General features: G+C 51.4%; 3 protein-coding genes and 1 pseudogene across 4 annotated transcripts; all 4 read right to left on the bottom strand.

The window, feature by feature from the left end:
* Positions 1-1,079: 1,079 nt before the first annotated feature.
* QC762_000460 (uncharacterized protein) lies at positions 1,080-1,745 on the bottom strand (the record flags this gene model as incomplete). The annotated part of the gene is made up of 1 exon (XM_062882802.1): positions 1,080-1,745. The coding sequence occupies one exon, from the start codon at positions 1,743-1,745 to the stop codon at positions 1,080-1,082; it is 666 nt and encodes a 221-aa protein (XP_062743232.1).
* A 676-nt stretch (positions 1,746-2,421) lies between these two features.
* QC762_000450 (uncharacterized protein) lies at positions 2,422-4,060 on the bottom strand (the record flags this gene model as incomplete). The annotated part of the gene is made up of 6 exons (XM_062882800.1): positions 3,888-4,060; positions 3,755-3,814; positions 3,618-3,688; positions 2,779-3,553; positions 2,603-2,713; positions 2,422-2,547 (listed from the first exon to the last, which is right to left on the bottom strand). Exons 1-6 carry the CDS (start codon positions 3,993-3,995, stop codon positions 2,422-2,424), a joined length of 1,251 nt encoding a protein of 416 aa, XP_062743231.1. The 5' UTR covers positions 3,996-4,060.
* A 2,667-nt stretch (positions 4,061-6,727) lies between these two features.
* Positions 6,728-9,373, bottom strand: HNWDps (annotated as a pseudogene; the record flags this gene model as incomplete). The annotated part of the gene is made up of 2 exons: positions 6,728-7,042; positions 7,092-9,373. Coding segments are annotated over 2 exons (2,597 nt in total), but the record flags the coding sequence as incomplete, so codon positions are not given.
* Positions 9,374-11,756: 2,383 nt separating this feature from the next.
* Positions 11,757-12,888, bottom strand: QC762_0063700 (uncharacterized protein; the record flags this gene model as incomplete). Its single annotated transcript, XM_062883649.1, has 2 exons — positions 11,757-12,653; positions 12,865-12,888. The coding sequence occupies 2 exons, from the start codon at positions 12,886-12,888 to the stop codon at positions 11,814-11,816; spliced, it is 864 nt and encodes a 287-aa protein (XP_062743230.1). The 3' UTR covers positions 11,757-11,813.
* Between the last annotated feature and the right edge of the window lie 4,820 nt (positions 12,889-17,708).

The raw sequence follows: 17,708 nt of genomic DNA, 5'->3' as shown, positions 1-17,708 counted from the left end.
CTCAAGTACATGCGACAGGGAAGTACCTTAAGATGATGTATACCTCAGGTGACCAAAGAGTACCTAGCCTCAGATCTCCTGACCGGTCATTTTGTAATGCCTATGCTAATGCACGCAGTGAGGTAAGGTGTCGCGTAACGCGGTAGGAACTGAACTGCAGATTTCGAAGGTTTCGCAGTGAGTCAGGCTGCGCAGACTCGAGACATACCAAGCTCAATCAAGGCTTCGAAGCCACATCAAATGACCCTCATGTCACACCAATATGCATGGCAGGCCGGAAGTGGTTTTGTGTCACACTACAGGAGATCAGGCTTCCGTGGCTTCTGTTGACTCCGGGTTTTTGGGAAAGCAACCGAAGACCCAACATCCAAACTTTTGCATTACATTTCATAGGCACCGCAATATTTCCCTTATCTATCTCTGAAATAGAACTGGCAGGTATGATACAATAACATAAACCGACACTTAATTGTCGACTGATCCTTGGGCGGACAATGTATCAAGCTCGTAAAAATACCTACTTCAGCCAAACAACAATGGAAGTCAGTCAACGTCATATACAAAACATACGGGCGTATCAGGAACTCGCGATTGTCGGAACGCTCTCACGACGTAGGTATGTATGAGGTGTTGAAAACAAGCAGTCATCAGACGGATACACCTACATAGTGGTGACTTGAGAACATATAATAACGTCAAGTATCATTGTATCTCTTTATCACTTGTCGGTTGCATAGGTATCCAGGCGAGGAGGCGGTGTTCTAATAGTTGGCAATTATTAGGCAACGATTAGCTACCGGTATCTTGACTTTCGAGGTGATGGGCATGGTGGGCGGACTCCTTCGGCGTACTCATGGCATAAGGTAGGTATCTTTTTGACAACCAATATAAAGGCGATTCGTTTCTTGGACCGGTGTTATAAACCTGTCGATTGTTTATTTAACCTGTTTTGTTAACCGGAAATATACATGTCGCTCAATAAATGCTGCCATCAAACACCTCAAGCAAACCCAAGAAATAAAACCCAAAAGAACGCCCATTGATGCCCCCTAGTGTCTGCCCCATGGTAAATGACCTCGTCACGCCCCCTGAATTCTCCTCCTTTGCCCATTCGAAGAGGTTCCCTGAACCAGGTCATACACAACCTTCCCAACCTCAATCCCAACCCTCACTGTCTCCCCCGCAACAAAAGCAACAGGAATCCAGGCCAGCGCCGCCGTGACAATCCCCTCATCCCCTGAAAGCCAACCAAGATACGTATTCTTAGCACTTTCCATCGCGACCTTTGGTGCCTTCTCGAGTTCCTGCTCGAGCCATAGACTCGCCTCCTTTTGCTGCTCTTCCCTCAGTTGACTAACCCAGTCATTTGTCCTGGTAAGCTCGCCCTGCACCCAGTGCGAAGTTCGATCCAGCTCGCCGGCAACCCATTGTGACGTGCCATTCTGTTGCTCCTCACGAATCTGTGTCACTTGCTCGTTGACATGGGTGAGCACTTGATCAGTGCGGGAGGTGATGGTCGCCGTCAGTCCACTCAGCCCACGAGAGACTTGCTTGGGCGGTTTTTGCTTGACCAAGGATGTCCCTGACGTGGTGACACTTGCAGAAGGAGGACGCGGAGAGTGAGCGCGTCGTGATGAGGGTGGTGGTGGGTGGGGGCGGGAGTGGGCCTTTGGGAGTAAATTCGCTGGCGGTGGGGTGTTGTTTTTCTTGGACGATCGAGAGGATGAGGAGGTGAACGAGGGCATGGTGTCACAAGGAGGAATAGTATGTGACTTTGGGCTATACGTCCTGGGAGTTCATGGGGTAACACTGGAAGAGGAATCGCAATGTGAGTTGAGGGTGTGTTGAATTCAGATATTCTTTGTCATGCTGTTTGCTCGCTGCTGTTGTGTTTATCGGGCCATCCTCACCGCCGCTACCCCTGATGGGGTTGGCTTGGCATTATGTGTGACGTGGTCAAGCTCCGGTCCTCCACTTTATCAGGGCTGCAACCCAACGTGTGCCAATCAGAGACAATCATTTTGCAACGCTAAACCGGAAGAATTTGTCCAGCAAAACCCCCCGGCCCAGAACAATTGGGCCCGAATTCTGTTCACCCCGACTTCAGGTTCTTTGGGTTCGATTCTCCGGAGACATTTGTCTGGTAAGAGGTCAGACTCCACAAGTCAATAAAAGGAAGTGGGCGATTGTGTTTCCCTCCATATCCCGAACTTGTCTTGATTGTCAAACACTTTCCTTGTGGTCGATCCCATAGCCCCAAGAAACGCCCTCGAGATTCATGAGTTGTTCCACCCTCTCCCGTGGTCGTATGTGCTCGCCGCATGCGCTTCAAAGCTTTTCTCCGGTTGTGCGCTTTGCTCGTACCTCTTGCGTAATGCCACCAACCGAACACTGTGAATCCGGTAAGGACAACAGACACAATTAGGTACACCCAGAAGTATGAAGATAGGACTGGCGGTTGATCGGAAACTTCCTCAGTCTCTGCCTTTCGGAAGTAGATATCTCTCCAGTCGTTTTGGAAATCGAAAACCGGCATAGCGAAATTGTCTTGACGAGACGCATCAGCACTAAGCCCAAGATTACTATCAGGAAGACCTCTTACCGCCACAGCTGTTATTGGAAGATACAGCATAGCAACAAAGGCTATGACCGTACTAATCTTTGCTTGGTCCCTTGCTCGCTCGGCATCATCACTGAGGAGCTCATTCATAAACTGAAGGCAACTTCAGCCCCCATGTGGGCAAGAAACAATCGGAAGATACGATCGAAAAGACTCACCAGCTCCTCGGAATAAGTCATGTCGTCAAACATCATCCGGCACCTAGCCATCAAGGCGTCCAACTCAATCTCAATCTCCATAAACCGTTGCTTAAATCTCCGCGTGCTCGTGGCAAACTCGCCGTCGTATTGGAAGGATTGCAGCTGCTCCTCCTCCTCAACCTGTGTTATCATCTTCTGGAGCAAACCCTTGGTAGTTCTGACCTCCTCCTCCGCCATCTTCATCTTCAGCCGCCAGTTTCTCAGCTTCCTGTTCAGCTTGAAGTCTCGCTTCACCAACGGAGGCGCATCACGATCCAGCTTCAGATCTGTAATAGCTGCAGTGCACTCATAAATCGCCTTCTTGACAATCTCCTGCATCCTATCCTTGTGGAGTTCCGCAAATATCCCGACCGTAAGCAGGGGATGTGACTTGACCTCCGGACATGATGCAAGCAGCTCGTCAACCCTGGCCATTTGCTGTTCTGAACATCCGAATATGACCGCGACAGTAAGCTTCGAAGCTTCAATATAGGTGGATGAAATTGCGAGGCTATCCGCCGAGGTCCAGCTCTGGTGATCCCATGACATGGCTGAGGTGTACATCCGGAGTGAGTAGCCGTGCATGAGGTAGGTCGCGCAGCCGCCTTCGTGGCTCTTGGTGAAGGCCCTGCAGATTTCATCATGGAGATGGAAGGCCTTGGTGATCCTTTGCCAGCGAGGTAGAGAAAAGGGAAGGTAGTACAGATCAGTTGGGACATGTTCGAGTGCTGCTGGCTCCACGGCACCGCAGAGTCTTGGGGGTGTTCAGCGTCAGCCATCGGAGATACGAAGGTGCGTTGCTTGTATGTGAAACTTACAGTATGTGGTAGCCAGATCGCTCCTGGTGTTTCGATGGTTGTTCCAAAAGGTTTTCTGCAAAGATTTGACTCTTGAGCCGTCGTGTGAGTTCCCTCTGCCATACCCGAATGTATTCTTATCCATGGAGATAAAATACCTGAAACCAGTGGCTCCAATCCCCATCGCTCCTCAGATCAATACTTTCGGTTTCTCTCCCCTATGAGATAACTCATCAGTTCCCATTTCAACACATCTATCAGGCAAATGCATTCCCTTATGGGGTTACTTACATGGTTGCGGAGCACCTTCGACACGATAGTTGACAGGCAATCATACTCAAATAGACAGTCATTGTCTTCAATTGTCAATATTGGATTTACTACTCGTGGCCAATCCATGATGTATTGTTGTTTTTGAACATTGAGTAGAGTCTGTCTTCCCCACCATGTTTTTTCGTCGCGTTGGGCCCATAACAACAGGGGCCCAATGTGCTATTTTTGGCTACCTTACCCTATACGTTTGCACACGGTGCTAAGCGCCCGCAAGGCCAAACGAGCACACTTGATTTTATGCATCTTCACCATGGACTTATGCAACCGTACAAATCATGCACAAAGATAAAGGAGCAGACCAACCCATGTGATAGGTAGGTATTAGTGCTTGTTTCTCAGTGCAAAGGTTTAAGGCCGCAACGACGGAGCAAAATGCTGAGCCGTCGTTTTACACTGTGCAGTATGCAAAGCTGACCTGACTGCCCGTACCTTGCACCGCCACTTCTGAGCTGGTTAAGAAGCGGTCTCTTGTTGCTCCCACCAACTAGAATATTTTCCCCACCCTCCGAGTCAGCTCTCAACAGCTTAAAAGAGCTTGGAGGTTTACCTCTTGTTCACCTAACCGGCCAGGAAGAGCCAACCATATCTCCTCTCCCTTATTCTACAGAGGATGAAATCCGGGTATCCCATCAGGGATCTGTTCCTGTTCCTGACGATTATTCGTCTGACTGGCACCTATCTTCCTGCACGATCGAGGGCGGAGACATCCAACGCCTTATCCTGACTCTGCAAGAAATTTGCGGCAAGGGCAAATTCCACATAGATGTAAGTCTGTGGTTTGCTACCCTCACCCAACATCCATGGACAACTTTCAACAGACAATCAAAACAGAAACCCAGCAGTGACTTCGGTGGAGTTGCGCGGTACTGGTTTATCACACCAATTGTGTTGACAAAGGCAAGTTCTCACCATTCCGATTGGAACCATGGCTTGTACTGTTATCAAGGACCGTCTAACACGGCAAAGGTTGATAGGACGATCTTAGATTGATACAGATTTTCTCCCAGAAGCCGTCATTGAAACCCTGGCGGAGACAGCAATCGCCTGCTTCTAGAACAGAAGGCAATCCAGTTCCCACCAAAGAAGCCACCAAGGGGCCAACAAAACTTAAATACGAGTCAGGGATACTCAATCTTCCGAGATAGAGCCACCGCCGCCATATACCCCGTATGCGGCACCGTATGATCAGAAGGGATCGTCGAACGAACTGCTCTCAGACACACCTAAAGAACATTGCCCGAAGCAGGAGGAAGCGCCCGGCACTCTACCTAGTCAACAATGAGAGAAGTATAAGGGTAGAGAAGTAATAGCAGATGTTCATGACAAGAATTTTAAGGGTTCATCTTATTGCACCGGTGTCCTGTTTCCCTGCCTCTTCCCCTGCCCTATAGCTAAAGAACACAGAATGAGATCTAAACCATTGAAACCGCCTAAGGATTACCTGGATAGTTAGGAGAAAGGACACTGGAGTCGGGCGGCAAATTCCCAAGTTAATGTCTATCATTGGTGCTCCTTGCTTTTTTGATGGAGGTAAGGGATTTGATCCGCGACCATCCCGAGGTTATGTGATGTATGACACGCAGCTCTGCATCTAGCACAGTACGAAGACCACTTTGCAGTATGCAACCAAATGGATGATGATTCATATCATGAAACTACGGCACATTGTTCCGACTGGGGCCCATTGGCTCGGCTGTCGGTTTCTTTTCCATTTAACCTCAGAGAACCCCAGTAAGAAGCATACCTGCAACAGAAGAGGCAGCCTCTTTGTTTTCGCTCGTAAGAGGAGATTTTGTTTTGTCCAGCAGGGACGGATCCACTCACAGAGTCAGGGGTTCAGGGGCTCTGGAAACGTAAACAAAGAAGTCATAACAAAAGAGACCTTGGGACCTTGATAAAATTATCAGCATCACAGCACACCTTTACCTGAGCTGTACCATCTGGTCCAAATTCATTCCAGTCTGGCCTGAAGACGTGCATTAGTAACTTACGTGACAATGTTAGATCCCTAAACGTTCTTCCCGGTCAAGGGAAATGTATTGCCGCTTTTAGACTTGGGCGGGATGTGTAGTTAGGAGCAGCACTGCCTCTTCCACCCTACCACCCTGTCAATTTCAGCTTGGGAAAAATGTGTTTGATCTCGAAATGTCTAAATTAACCAGCTTAAGTTCGAATAACGAATTTTCAAGTCAAGGTAAAGGCCTAGTTGAATCGTCATATAAACCAAAATACCACTTATCTTAACTACAGTTCCATTTTATATTTACATACTTACAGAAACCAGAGCTGTCCACCAAAGAGCGGCTTGTGAGGAAGTCAGCACAGCAGAGGGCCAAGATCCAGATCACGCTGACAATGATGGGCCGGTGGATGGAGCGAAGCAAACGGTGATGCAGAGGAGAAATCAGGTGACATAGAGGGCAAGTTGAAGTGTGGCACGTGAGAGTCACGTGGGTGCTTTCACAGGTCCAAGCTTGGCCATTTCTAAAGCCCTGTGTTACGACCCAAGCGTAATACTCCCGTACAGGAACCACTGGGTGGTACCCGAGGTGCTGGGACACCTCGGCCAATCGTTGGGCCAGGGATGGAAAGACCCATAAGCTCCCATACGACCAATCAGGAGGTGCTCAGTCTGATCAGTGGCCAAGACCACTGAGCACACTGAGCAAGGTACAAAGATACTTCAGAAACATATGTAGACAGCTTCACATAAATAGGGGGGAGTGCCCAGCGCTCCCCATGTCGAGGAATCTGATTCCTCATGCAAGCAATCAAGTTCATTTGTCTACAATCTACTCTCAGTAGCTCTTTGTTAGAACAACCTGTTGTTGACAGTGAACCCGTGTCTGAGACGCGACCGACTGGACGCTGCCGCCATGGCCCTCTAACGTCTGTGTGCAGGCATTCCATTCCGCTTCTACAACTGATATTGTGCTAATCCAGCCAGGCTCTTCCTTCTTAAAGAATTTCTTTATCATACTGTCAGTCGGTGCAAATATAAGGGCTGATGTATATGCTTGAAGAGGGGCTTTCTCAATTATCACCCTGTAGGACAGCGCAAATCGATATGCATCCCGGACGATAGCTATCAACCTCCCTTGAATGGTATGTCCCTATACTACTGTTAGACCAGCTTATAGCATTTAGTGGTCTCATACTTACCAATAAGCTCTCTAACTGTCGTATGGCATTGATGCCCTCTGGTAAAGCTCGGAGTAGACTAAGAGCTTCAAGCCAGTAAAGATACTTCGTTGTAAGGGATCTGTGGATATCCCCATCATCTTGTAGAAGATGAACCCATTTTAAGCTTGTGCTAGAGACCAAATCACGTAAATGGTCAATCCAGTAGATGCATGAATATCGTACCGTTGCTAGCGGGTCCGGGTCTGGCACTCGGACGTTGTCAATCAAGAATCCCGGTGCATTTAAGCAGTATATGTCTCGTCGCAGCTTCTGAGACATAACATTCAGTGACCTCCAGAGGATAATATAGCTCACATCCTCCATCCCAGTAGGGAAAACCAGCTTGAAAGCTTCTTGAGAAGCTTTGTTGGAGGCTTTGTCCGAAGCCGTGCCGAGGAGAAAGTCCTTGGCCGATTGGTGGACGAAATAGACCGTTCGTTCTCGGATGATCAAAAACGAGCCGCAAAGCTTAAAAATCTCTTCCAAGGACTCCAGATCATCGGAAACGTCATCCGGCAACTCAATAAGAGAGGCGAGTTCATCAAGGCTGATAGGTCGGCGAACGGCTGCGGCGACGGCAAGAATCTGCTTGCAAAGCTCTGCATCCTCGGAATGGCCAATCTGCTCCAGCGTCCGCGCATATAAAGAGTCTAGTCCGCGCGGAAATGTCTGTAACTTTGCTAATATATGCCGCTTCTTAACCTTCGGATCCGCGAGCGCCTGGCAGACCAACGCCACCCACAGAAACGTGCCATTTGCGTGGGAGTGTAAGTAATCCTGAATCTTGCCTATCATGTTGGCATCGTATTTCGTTTTCGGTGCCAGTTGATCTATCCTGTTTTGGATAAATGCGTTGACAGCAGTAGAGATAGATTCGGCGTTGAGCTCGAGGCTTAACCTCGCTTTCTGCGTGGCTGTTTCCAATTGCTCTTCGATATCCGGCCGATTGCGACTCGAGACGATCCACTTGATTGGGGAGGATGTGCATGAGGTCCGGGTGATCAGCTCGAGAAGCTGCGGCAAGTCTGTCACGCATTCATCAAGCGCGTCGATGATCAAATACGTCATTCTCAAGCCGGGATCTTGTAGAATGCTAATAAAGATCTCACACAGGACAACCCATACGTTAGGACCCTCAAACATCTTTTTTCCTGCATGATCATAAGGTCGTCGTACGTGTGAGATGAGTGCTGGTTGTTGGCTGACAAGAAGGTAGATTAGACCGCGGAGGACGGCAGTGGCATTATTAATGCGCGGGTCGGTGGCTTGGCAAAAGAAGAAGGATAGAAGGCCAGGTGGTGTAGACTTTTTTAATTTGTCGATGATGCCGCAGAGCAACATAGTCTTGCCTTTGCCGGGGTCGCCTTTGATCCAGAGCAGCCGTTGATCGTCACCGTCGCGCCATTGTTGGAATTGGACGTTGCTGAGAACCCAACAGTAGGAGTCTTTCAGGAGGCCGCCCTTGGCAGCTTCGATCCGCTTCTTATCGTGGCGAGAGTCGGTGACACGCAGGTCGGCCAGACAGCCGTCATCCTTCCCAATCTTCTCTCGCAACCGCTCAAGGGCCTTCTCTTTTCCTTCGCCGTAGATAAGAGGCAGATGGACGTCGAAGATACCGAAAAGCGAGTATGCCATGTCTTCTTCACGTGTTGTATTGCGTTGCTTCATCCATGCCATCCGGTCATGGACACTGAAATCAGACAAAGGACTACCTCGGAGGGCCTCGAGGGGAATTCCCGTTACGTTGTGGATCATTCGCTCTAGAGAGTTCCTGTCTCCAATACGCGCCTTCTCCCTTGAAAAGAATACGACTGATGTCGGAGCAATAAGTTCTTGGAGGGTCCATCCTCGAGTAAACCATTTGCATTTCTGAAAAGCCCATTTCCAACTAGGATCGCCGTCGGCGTCTCGCCTGTATGTTGAGACGTCTGTAAGATAGACATAGCACTTAGCCGCATCGCGATACCACCTGAACATAGAGTTGATCGCCTCCTGAAGCTCAGTGCTGTTGGACTTATCGATACAGCATGTGTCTACTCAGAAGAATTTCAGCCCGCCACGCCAAGCTTGATCTGCGCAAAACCGGATCTTGTTGTAGCCGAGTTTGCTTACGGCTCTGCCGTCCTTTAAATCTTTGTAGCTGACTTCCTCCTCATCAGGCCCCATGTGTGTGAAAGAATCGCATATGGCGGAATCTTGTCGCTGGACAGGTCCTTCGTCGGGCGGATCTCGCCGGCATCATCACCTTCCAGGAGACGCATGGTTCGGGACCGCCGAGGCTCGACCGGAAAGGTGAAAGGGCGGGGCGGTAGGTGCGATAGATAGACGAGGATATTTGCGATCTGCGGGAACAAAACAATCAGAAACTGAAGTAAATAGCGCGCCGCGATTGTCTGGTGTTGGCATTTATCTTACTGGGTAGTTATAGTGTATGAGGAAGACCCTTTGTAATGTGTTTAAGAACTATCGCGGGCTTCGACCGATCGTGATGAGGGGCCCGCAAGGGTAGAGTAGGAGAACGCAAGCTGTTCAGAGGTGCAGCTGCTGTTAGAGAGAGACACGGGACGGTTGACCATGGTATTGCGAGTCTCGGTGGGCTCGACCCCTCGTGTTGGGCGTTGATGGATTGGCAGCTAGGCAGCGCACGCAAAAGCACGGGACGTCCCGAACCAATCAGAACTAATTATCTTGTGAAGGTAACTCGTTGAGACAGCACCTTGCCATGCACCGGTTTGGCTACACCCTTTTACAACCCAGACTAACCTTTAAAGAATCACTCTTAGAGAGACTGGGCTCTGGTACCGCCACAATCTTGCAAGTACTACGAAGTACTATTACCCTTGAATTTATTTACAGATTTCAATACTGCAAATTAAAATCCAAAGCTATCAAAACAAAAATACCAGAAGTTGCCTTCAACCTGTATCCCTTTCAGAGGTTCTGTACAGGGGTTCGTCACACGTTACATACTCACTTCAACTCTGTCACGGATAAGTTAAAGGCGCCAAGTTAACGCCATGGCTGGGAACGTCAATACTCAGGGGGGAACTTCGACCCAACCCACCATCGACCAGCTTCTCGCTCGTATCCTAGAGCTTGAGGATAAGTCACGCCTTTCCCACGATACCCTCACGCAGGAGAACGCTATGCTCCACCAGGAGATTGGTACTTTGCGCAAGGAAGGGGAGCGTGCTAAGCTCGAGGCACCCGACCGCTATGGAGGTGCAAAGGGAGAGCTGGGAGGATTTTTGATCCAACTCAAGGCATACTTTTGGTACTACCCTTCCTGCTTCCCAGACGAGGAATCCAAGGTTGTGTACGCTGCGTCCAGGCTCAAGGACAAAGCACTCACCTGGTTCGAGCCGATCTTGGGAGACTACTTCGACAATAAGCACGACGAGAGAAAGGATGTCACCAAAAAATGCTTCAAGTCGTACAAAGGCTTTGAGGAGAAGATCAAGGAGGTGTTTGGAGAGTACGACGAGGGCAGGCGTGCCCAGGAGCGACTGGCCAAGTACCTCATTCAGTGAGCCGAAGAGGAGTGAGCCGAAGAGGAGGAAAGGATAAGGCCCGGAAGAGCCGTGAGGTTGGTGGGTGGATAGCATAAGGTTTAATTGATCGTAACACAAAACATCACACTGGCAGTGTCATCCTCGTTGTTGCTGTGACGACCCCGGGTGAGCACGCCTCGCTCCGCCGCCGAGCCCACTCCGCTACTCCGTGACCGTGTCTCCCTCTACGTACATCATTCCCGCGAGCCGTTTACTGAAGCCAGGGCCGGTTTTTCTTCCACTCCACCTCGCGGGCGTCAGGCAACGTTTGATATGCCGCGGTGACCTCTGCGAATCCCATCTCTCCAAGCCTCTGCTCAACCCGCACCCTGTACTCGTCGTTGTACTCAATCCGCACTGGGGGCTCGTTGTCACGCACTACGCTAGGTCTGGTGACACGCTCCACATTCAAGACTCCACAGACGGCGAACTTCGTCCGCACCCATTCCAGGGGAGCGTACCCGGCCATCTCCCAGTCGATAACGACAATCCGGTCCCCACCGACGATGACGTTAGTAGGCTCAAGGTCATTGTGAGACAGAATAAACACCGAGCAGTCCATTCCAAGCTCCTGGCATTGTTGTTGGAGAACTTCTACTCGATCGTCGCGCGGTTCTTGCAACGGGCTCATCCAGTTGGAGTCATATACTTCCTTTACAGACTCCGGCGCTATCGGGGCCTCGGTACGAGATTAATAATGAACAGAAAGCGATTCACCTTGCGGCTGCCAGCGACGGTGACGTCTGATGCGAAGAGGGGTTGGGTCTTTATCGATCTTTTGCCCCGCTCCAAGCTGCTGACTTATTTTTGCCTTTCAAGTGGATGTCACGTGACACGTCAACAAAGTTGAGCGCGACCGGCCAAAAATATTCTTGGGAATGTTGGTCTTGGCACCTCGTTCCTTGAGGACTAGTCCATGGCTCTCTAAGGCTCTCACAGTCTCCTCGAGCCATGCAGAGCCTGCTTCTAATTGGTCCCAAGATGCTCCCTCCGGCCGACAGAACCCGACGGGGCTGGGTCGAGGGTGGGAAGACGGCTCCCTGCTTGCAGGACAACACCGGGGTCAAGCCCCTGGACCCCCGGTAGTGCCTGACAGCGACAGTGCTACAGAAGATTGCCGGAATGCCCACAGCTTTTAGAACCAACCAGATTACAGCCAAGACCAACCAGCTGGTGCCAGTGCCATATGCTGTCCTTTGCCGTTGAAGCCAGGCGTCTGAGACAGTGCCACTCTATCCCGCGAAGCCTCACGCACTCTCCCTTCCCAAACTCCTGTGAGCTTACCGTCATAGTGCGCCCACAACCTAGGGAGGAGATGGACATCTTGAACGCAGTAGAGCCGGATTTCCACATGGAGAGGCCGCTCATTGAAAACCTGGTAACTTCCCCCACGCTCGGGCGCAAAAAGCCTGGTGCCTCGCTCCTTGGTGGCCAGCCAGGAACTCTTCTCCGTTGCGCTCAGAGAGACATCGCGCTCGATGCACCGGGCCAGCCCGCAGACGAACCTCCGCGGGAACGTGCGCGTGGCGAGCTCCATCAGTTGCAGGTCCTGGACGCCGGCGAGACGGATCTGGAAGTGGGTGAACAACGCATCTGAGTCGTTTCGGACGTCGAAGAAGACCTTGGGGATGGTCTCTGACTCTAGGATGTCCTTGAAGGTACGACCTGTGGCCGAACTGGGGGCGCAGAACGCTTTTTCACCGAGGATGTGGATGTCGGCGAGGTATGCCTGGCGACGGGGCAGAACGTAGATCTGAAGAATGGATATAGTGCCATGTCTGGAAAGGTTGACTCCCTCGAGGTCGATGTAGAGGGAGGGCGGCGTAGTAGGCTGGCCGTCAAGGATATCCACGAGAGCGGACATGGCCGTAGCGGTGTCGATGAGATTGCCGGAATCTAGGGTGTCGGTACTCATGTTTTCCGAGGGTATCAGCAGGTTTCGCTCGTTGTTCAGATTCTGAACAGAGGCAGAAGTCGACATGTTTCTTGGCTCTAAGAGATAAACGTTAGTGACAGGTTGCCATTCTGATGGGCAGGTACGGCTAACGTACGTGTGGGGAATGATCCCTAGGATTGTCGCTAAGTGTAGGCAAGTTTCTCGATAGAATGAAGCACGAAGACGGACGTGGTAGAGTTCTCTAGTTAGAGGGCATTGTAACAGTCAAGCTCGTTATTATAGAAGCCGGTTAGGACGCATCGACCGCATTCTCCTCGATTCGAGACATCGAGTCTTAATCTTCTGACCCATGGAATGTGTTTTGCAGTACCGGTGTGTCTTATATCCGTTTGTTACTGCAGTATCCCGGCTATTTTTAACGCTAATAGGACAAGTCCAACGTTATCTTTCTGACCAAGCCGTCAGGTGAAGTCTGTCGGCCAGCGGCAGCACCATGGCGCATCCGCACCCAACGATCCAGGCTGCCTTGCCAGCCTACTAGGCAGCAACTTGAGAAGTTTCTACACTTGCCTCTTCCTACACGGTTCCAAGTTGAGAAGTGTCTTATATATAGCGTCTAGAAGCACCAAAACACTTCCAGCGGTGACATTTGAGGATAAATCCCTAAGAACTCAATGTGGAAATAGCAAGAAAACAGGCTTAAAAGACAGTAGAGCATCCATGTCCGTTTGTTGACAAACGCCAGCCGAAAATTGGCCAGGGATGATGGCCTGACAATGTGCGTTCCTGCGTCGGTGGGAGGTGAAAGTTTGCCTACGGCGGCCCCCAAGCCAGCTCATCTGTGGCCTCGGCGACTGGGTAGCATTCCCTCAACGACACCGAATCTCGCCGCCTCTAGGAGCCTTCGCGAGCCATTGGGATATTAACACGTAGCAGTGTTCAGCCAACGCCCTCCGTTGCTGCTCTTCCTCGGCCATAATTGGCATGCAGGAACCTTGGACGAGCAGCACCCAGCCCGCCTTCCCCCACACTCGCATTGAGGTGTTGGTACCTCTGGAACTCCTTGTTTGAACAGGAAGTCCCGGAGCCCTATGGCTCCGGTTCGATTCTGGACCAGTAGCGAGCTTTTCGCTTTGCTGAGACCTTCATGCCCTTTCAGCGTTTTGTCCTTGAATAGCGTCTCCTGTTGGTGGTTGAGGTCGTCAGCCGGCCTCGTCGTTGATCGGCCTGCACCTCCGCACGCGCCCTCCGTCGGATGCGGTCCGGCCTCGCCGGCTCCCGTTTGCCGCACAGAATGACCATCAGCTTGGCAGCCTGGATGCGGAGTTCGAGAAGCTCTGCGGAGCTCAAGTTGTCTGGCTGGTCGCAGAGGATCTCGGCGAGCTGAGCGCGCTCGGGGATCTGCAGGTCGACGGCCGGTTCGACGTACTCCTCCTCCTCTTCCCCGTCGGCCTCCATGTCCCAGGTCGGGCGGTTGTAAAAGTAATTCTTCCGGTAATCTCGCTGGACGGCCGTCTTTAGCTTCTGCTCCTTGGTCGCGATTCGCTTGGTTAGCTCTCGGATCCTGCCCTCGTGTTCCGAGCCCTTGATCCGGTACCGGCCGCCTTTGAGCCGTGCCCTCTCCACCCTTAGCGCTTCGATCACCGGATCGGGCGGCAGCAGCTCCCACACCTCGTCGGGAACCATGTCTTTGCTCGCGCGGGGGTCGCGCATAAGGCCGATATATGAAAGCATCGCGAGAAGGCTGTCCTCGGTCGGCTCTCCTCGGTCGGCTCGTCCAAGACTATATTCTGGAGATGGAACCCGACCTTCTCGTTGATGTATGCGCTGTTGAACGTAACCCACTTCGGGTCGTGGCGCATAATCTGATCGCGAACGGCATCCGAGGCCTTGCCTACACGCTGTTAGAACAAGGCTATCCTGGAGATGGAGAGGACGTACCGTCCGCTGCGTTGGCCGCTTCCCTACGCCAGGCCTTTGGTTCGATCTTCTTCTCCTCTCCGGCGTCGAGCGACTGCCGCTCCATGTCGTAGAGTAGCCTGTGGTACGGAAGAGGCCGATACTCTCGCTCGTCGGGTTCTCCCTCGTCGGATTCTCCCTCAACAATGGGCTCGTCATACTGGAGGAAAACGGGCCGCTTGAGCCATTTCTCTTTCCAGCGTAAGGCGGTACACTTGACCGGCCCCCGGTTCTTTGCCTAGAAGATCTCTCTCACGCTGGTAAACTTCGATACGGCAAACGCACGATCGTGTACTGCAAGGCTGACGATGATGGTGATGAAACAAAAGATCAACCTCCTAGTAGGAGTAGTAGAAGATTGTCCTAGAGGAAACATAGTTAGATCTAAGATATCAAACAACAAGGCAGTCACTTACGGCCTTGGCTTGTTGTCCATCCCCTTATGGTGCGCAAGTTTGACGTACATGGCAAGGATGTCCTCGCCGGTTTCCGGATGGCACACGATCATCAGTAAAATGTCCTCGTAACAGAGCGCCTTTTGCCGGCCATGACCCTCCAACTCTTGCAAGATCATGCTTTCCAACAGCCTGGAATCCTTGTCGGGCGCCTCGTCTACGTCGCAAGGGATGCTCGTGGCGGCGATCTGGGACAAGATCTCCTTCGTGTACTCGTCTTTGCCGGTCTTCGTCTCCCCGTCCACACACTCGGCCGGCCGTGCTCCTGTCAAGGCGAGGCCGAGGTAGCACCCTGGCAGTTGGATGCGATGCCCCTCCCAGGGCAAGATGCCAGTATCGTACTGGATATTGAAGGTCAGTAAGACAAGCAAAGTGTCCACGTTCGCAACGTCCTTGCCGAGCATGTTTGGCGCTCGTATTTTATACCTGGCAACCAGGATGGCGTCATGCCACTTGCGAGGCGCGTTAGCTATTACATTGGTGGGTGGAGGCTGGAGGACGTACCTTCTTGATTTCTTTGGTGTCGTTCGTGTCCATATAGCGGCCTGTGACGATAGTGTATAGCTGCTTGTACTGGCGGAAATATTGCCACGACGTCCCCCACGTCGCGATCCGGTATGTCTGACAAAGATATTCGAGGAAACTGACTGCTGTCGCTCGGGTTGCGACCTTGACGGCATCTCGCCAGTCTTGGAAGCGGTTGAAGGTACAGTAGCTGTATGTTCGTTAGCATGAATGTCGATAGAATACGATGCATGTAACCATTTACCTCTTCCATTTTCGCAGGATGCCGACAATGTTTATCTTGGTCGCGTCGGCATAGGCAGGTGGAAGGAAGTGAACCATCTCGAGCTGCTTGCGGAAAGCGGCATGTTGGTCGGCCGTGAGGGCTTTTGCCTGTTTTGCAACCTGGTCGTCGTGGGCTGCTCGCTGTTTCGCGGTGAACCGCCGGACGAAATCGGCATTGCGGTCACGCGGCTGTGGCTGGCAACGTCCTGGCATGGCGATGGCGTTGAGTGTTTTGGTTTGGGTGTCTGAGGTTGCGAGTGTCTGGTGTTGAGTGTCGAGGGCGACCGGCTCTGGCGATGGTGCTCGACATGCCGGGATCGAAGGGAAGGGTGAGGGACGCCATTTTACGCCCTTTGCTGGGGAGCAGAAAATGGATGCCAGGTTGAAGAAAACAGATTCCTGGATTCCGGACTCAAATGCTTTCTCGAACCAACCGTGTGACGAACCCCTATCCAGAACCTCTGAAAGGGATACTGGTTGAAGGCACTTCTGAATAATCCTGGTTCGGTGCAGCTAAACAGTGCACAACAAGATGTCTCAATGTAAACACAAGATACCGTGAATACAAGCGTGAATTGCATACTGCGGAACTGTCTATCTACACCAGCCAGTTCCTCCGTATATATAGACAAGTGGACCGTGGACCGTTGACTTACAGACGGTCCTCGGTCCGCTCCTGATTGGCCGATACTGGACCGTGGACCGTGAGCTCCACCGCGGTCCCCGGTCCCCATCTTATTGGTCCGTTTGCCTCCCTGGACCGTGAGCCCCGCTCGATCGCGCGGTCCAGTCCTGATTGGTTCCTCGTGGCCCCATTGTCTTCCAGAACCGTGACACAAAGCTTAGTATCTAAACTAAATTTAAAAGCCCTAGGTACTAAAGGAAATGCGAAGCTACGAATGATAATAAATCGGATACCCTTGCGAGCACCCGGTTTCCATGTTTTCATCGACTTGAGGCAGTCATCATGTGCCGCTTGCTTTTCCTGTCGGCACTTCGCCTTTGACACCTCGAAATCATCACCGGGGTTTCTTGGACGCTTGGAGACTCCTCGTGGCGATGTGATACTACTAGTTGGTGTCTTTGGACGAGTTGACGTTCGAACAGTTTGAGTCGATGTCATAGCTTTGGCCCAGTCCAGTAATTGAGAATGGCATTCAGTACCGCTGGGGTAAACGTTGGGGCGTTCGGACAGTGGGATGCGGCATAGAATATGCTCAATCAAGGCAATTCCATTGGCAAGATCTTGTTCCGTGATAGAGAGTTGGTCCTTGAGGAGGATCGTGCCACCTGGTGTGATGGCATACTGCGTACCAAGTTCAAGCCGCTTCCGCTTGTCAGCCTTTGTTCCAAATGGGCCATGTGTATGGGTAAACTTACAAATCTAACCATGTCTTTAACCTGTTCTTCGTCACCAGAGAAAAAAGTCTTGCGGAATTTGGTGAGCCTTGTAAATGGCCAGTCCAAGCTGTTCCAAGTTCTTATGCCTCGCTCCTAGTGTCATGTGGAACGTCAAGGCTGGTTTCTGCCAAAGTCTTTGCCTCTCGGTAATTGTGATTACCTTCATGATCTCAGCTGCTCGTTCGTGCTGTGGAGGGGACTTTGGTTTGGTGGTCTGAGTTTGATGATATGGACGGCTCTCCCCTGGAGGGAAGAGTGGCGTCGAAACCTGCGGGCAGAGCTGCCTTGATATCGGCAAAGAGCTTCTCACGAGTCACGATGTGGATATATGGCTCGCTCTCATGAGCAGCAATGACCATGCCTACCAAGTTGTGAGTATCCTGCGCCACTACCCACGCCCCCGAACAATCAAGAGCTGCACAAAGAATTAACTTCCAGTACTACCTATCTGAATCCAAACATGTCTCAAAGGGCTCACCAGAGAGAATCCAGCAGCTACGACTGAACAGGGCAGGAGAGAATCTATTGCAGTTTGCCACATTCT

This window comes from Podospora pseudocomata, chromosome 4, assembly GCF_035222375.1.
Source record: "Podospora pseudocomata strain CBS 415.72m chromosome 4, whole genome shotgun sequence".
Lineage (NCBI taxonomy): Eukaryota > Fungi > Ascomycota > Sordariomycetes > Sordariales > Podosporaceae > Podospora > Podospora pseudocomata.
The sequence above is the reverse complement of the archived record's forward strand: the minus strand, read 5'-3'. Positions and strand labels throughout refer to the sequence as shown.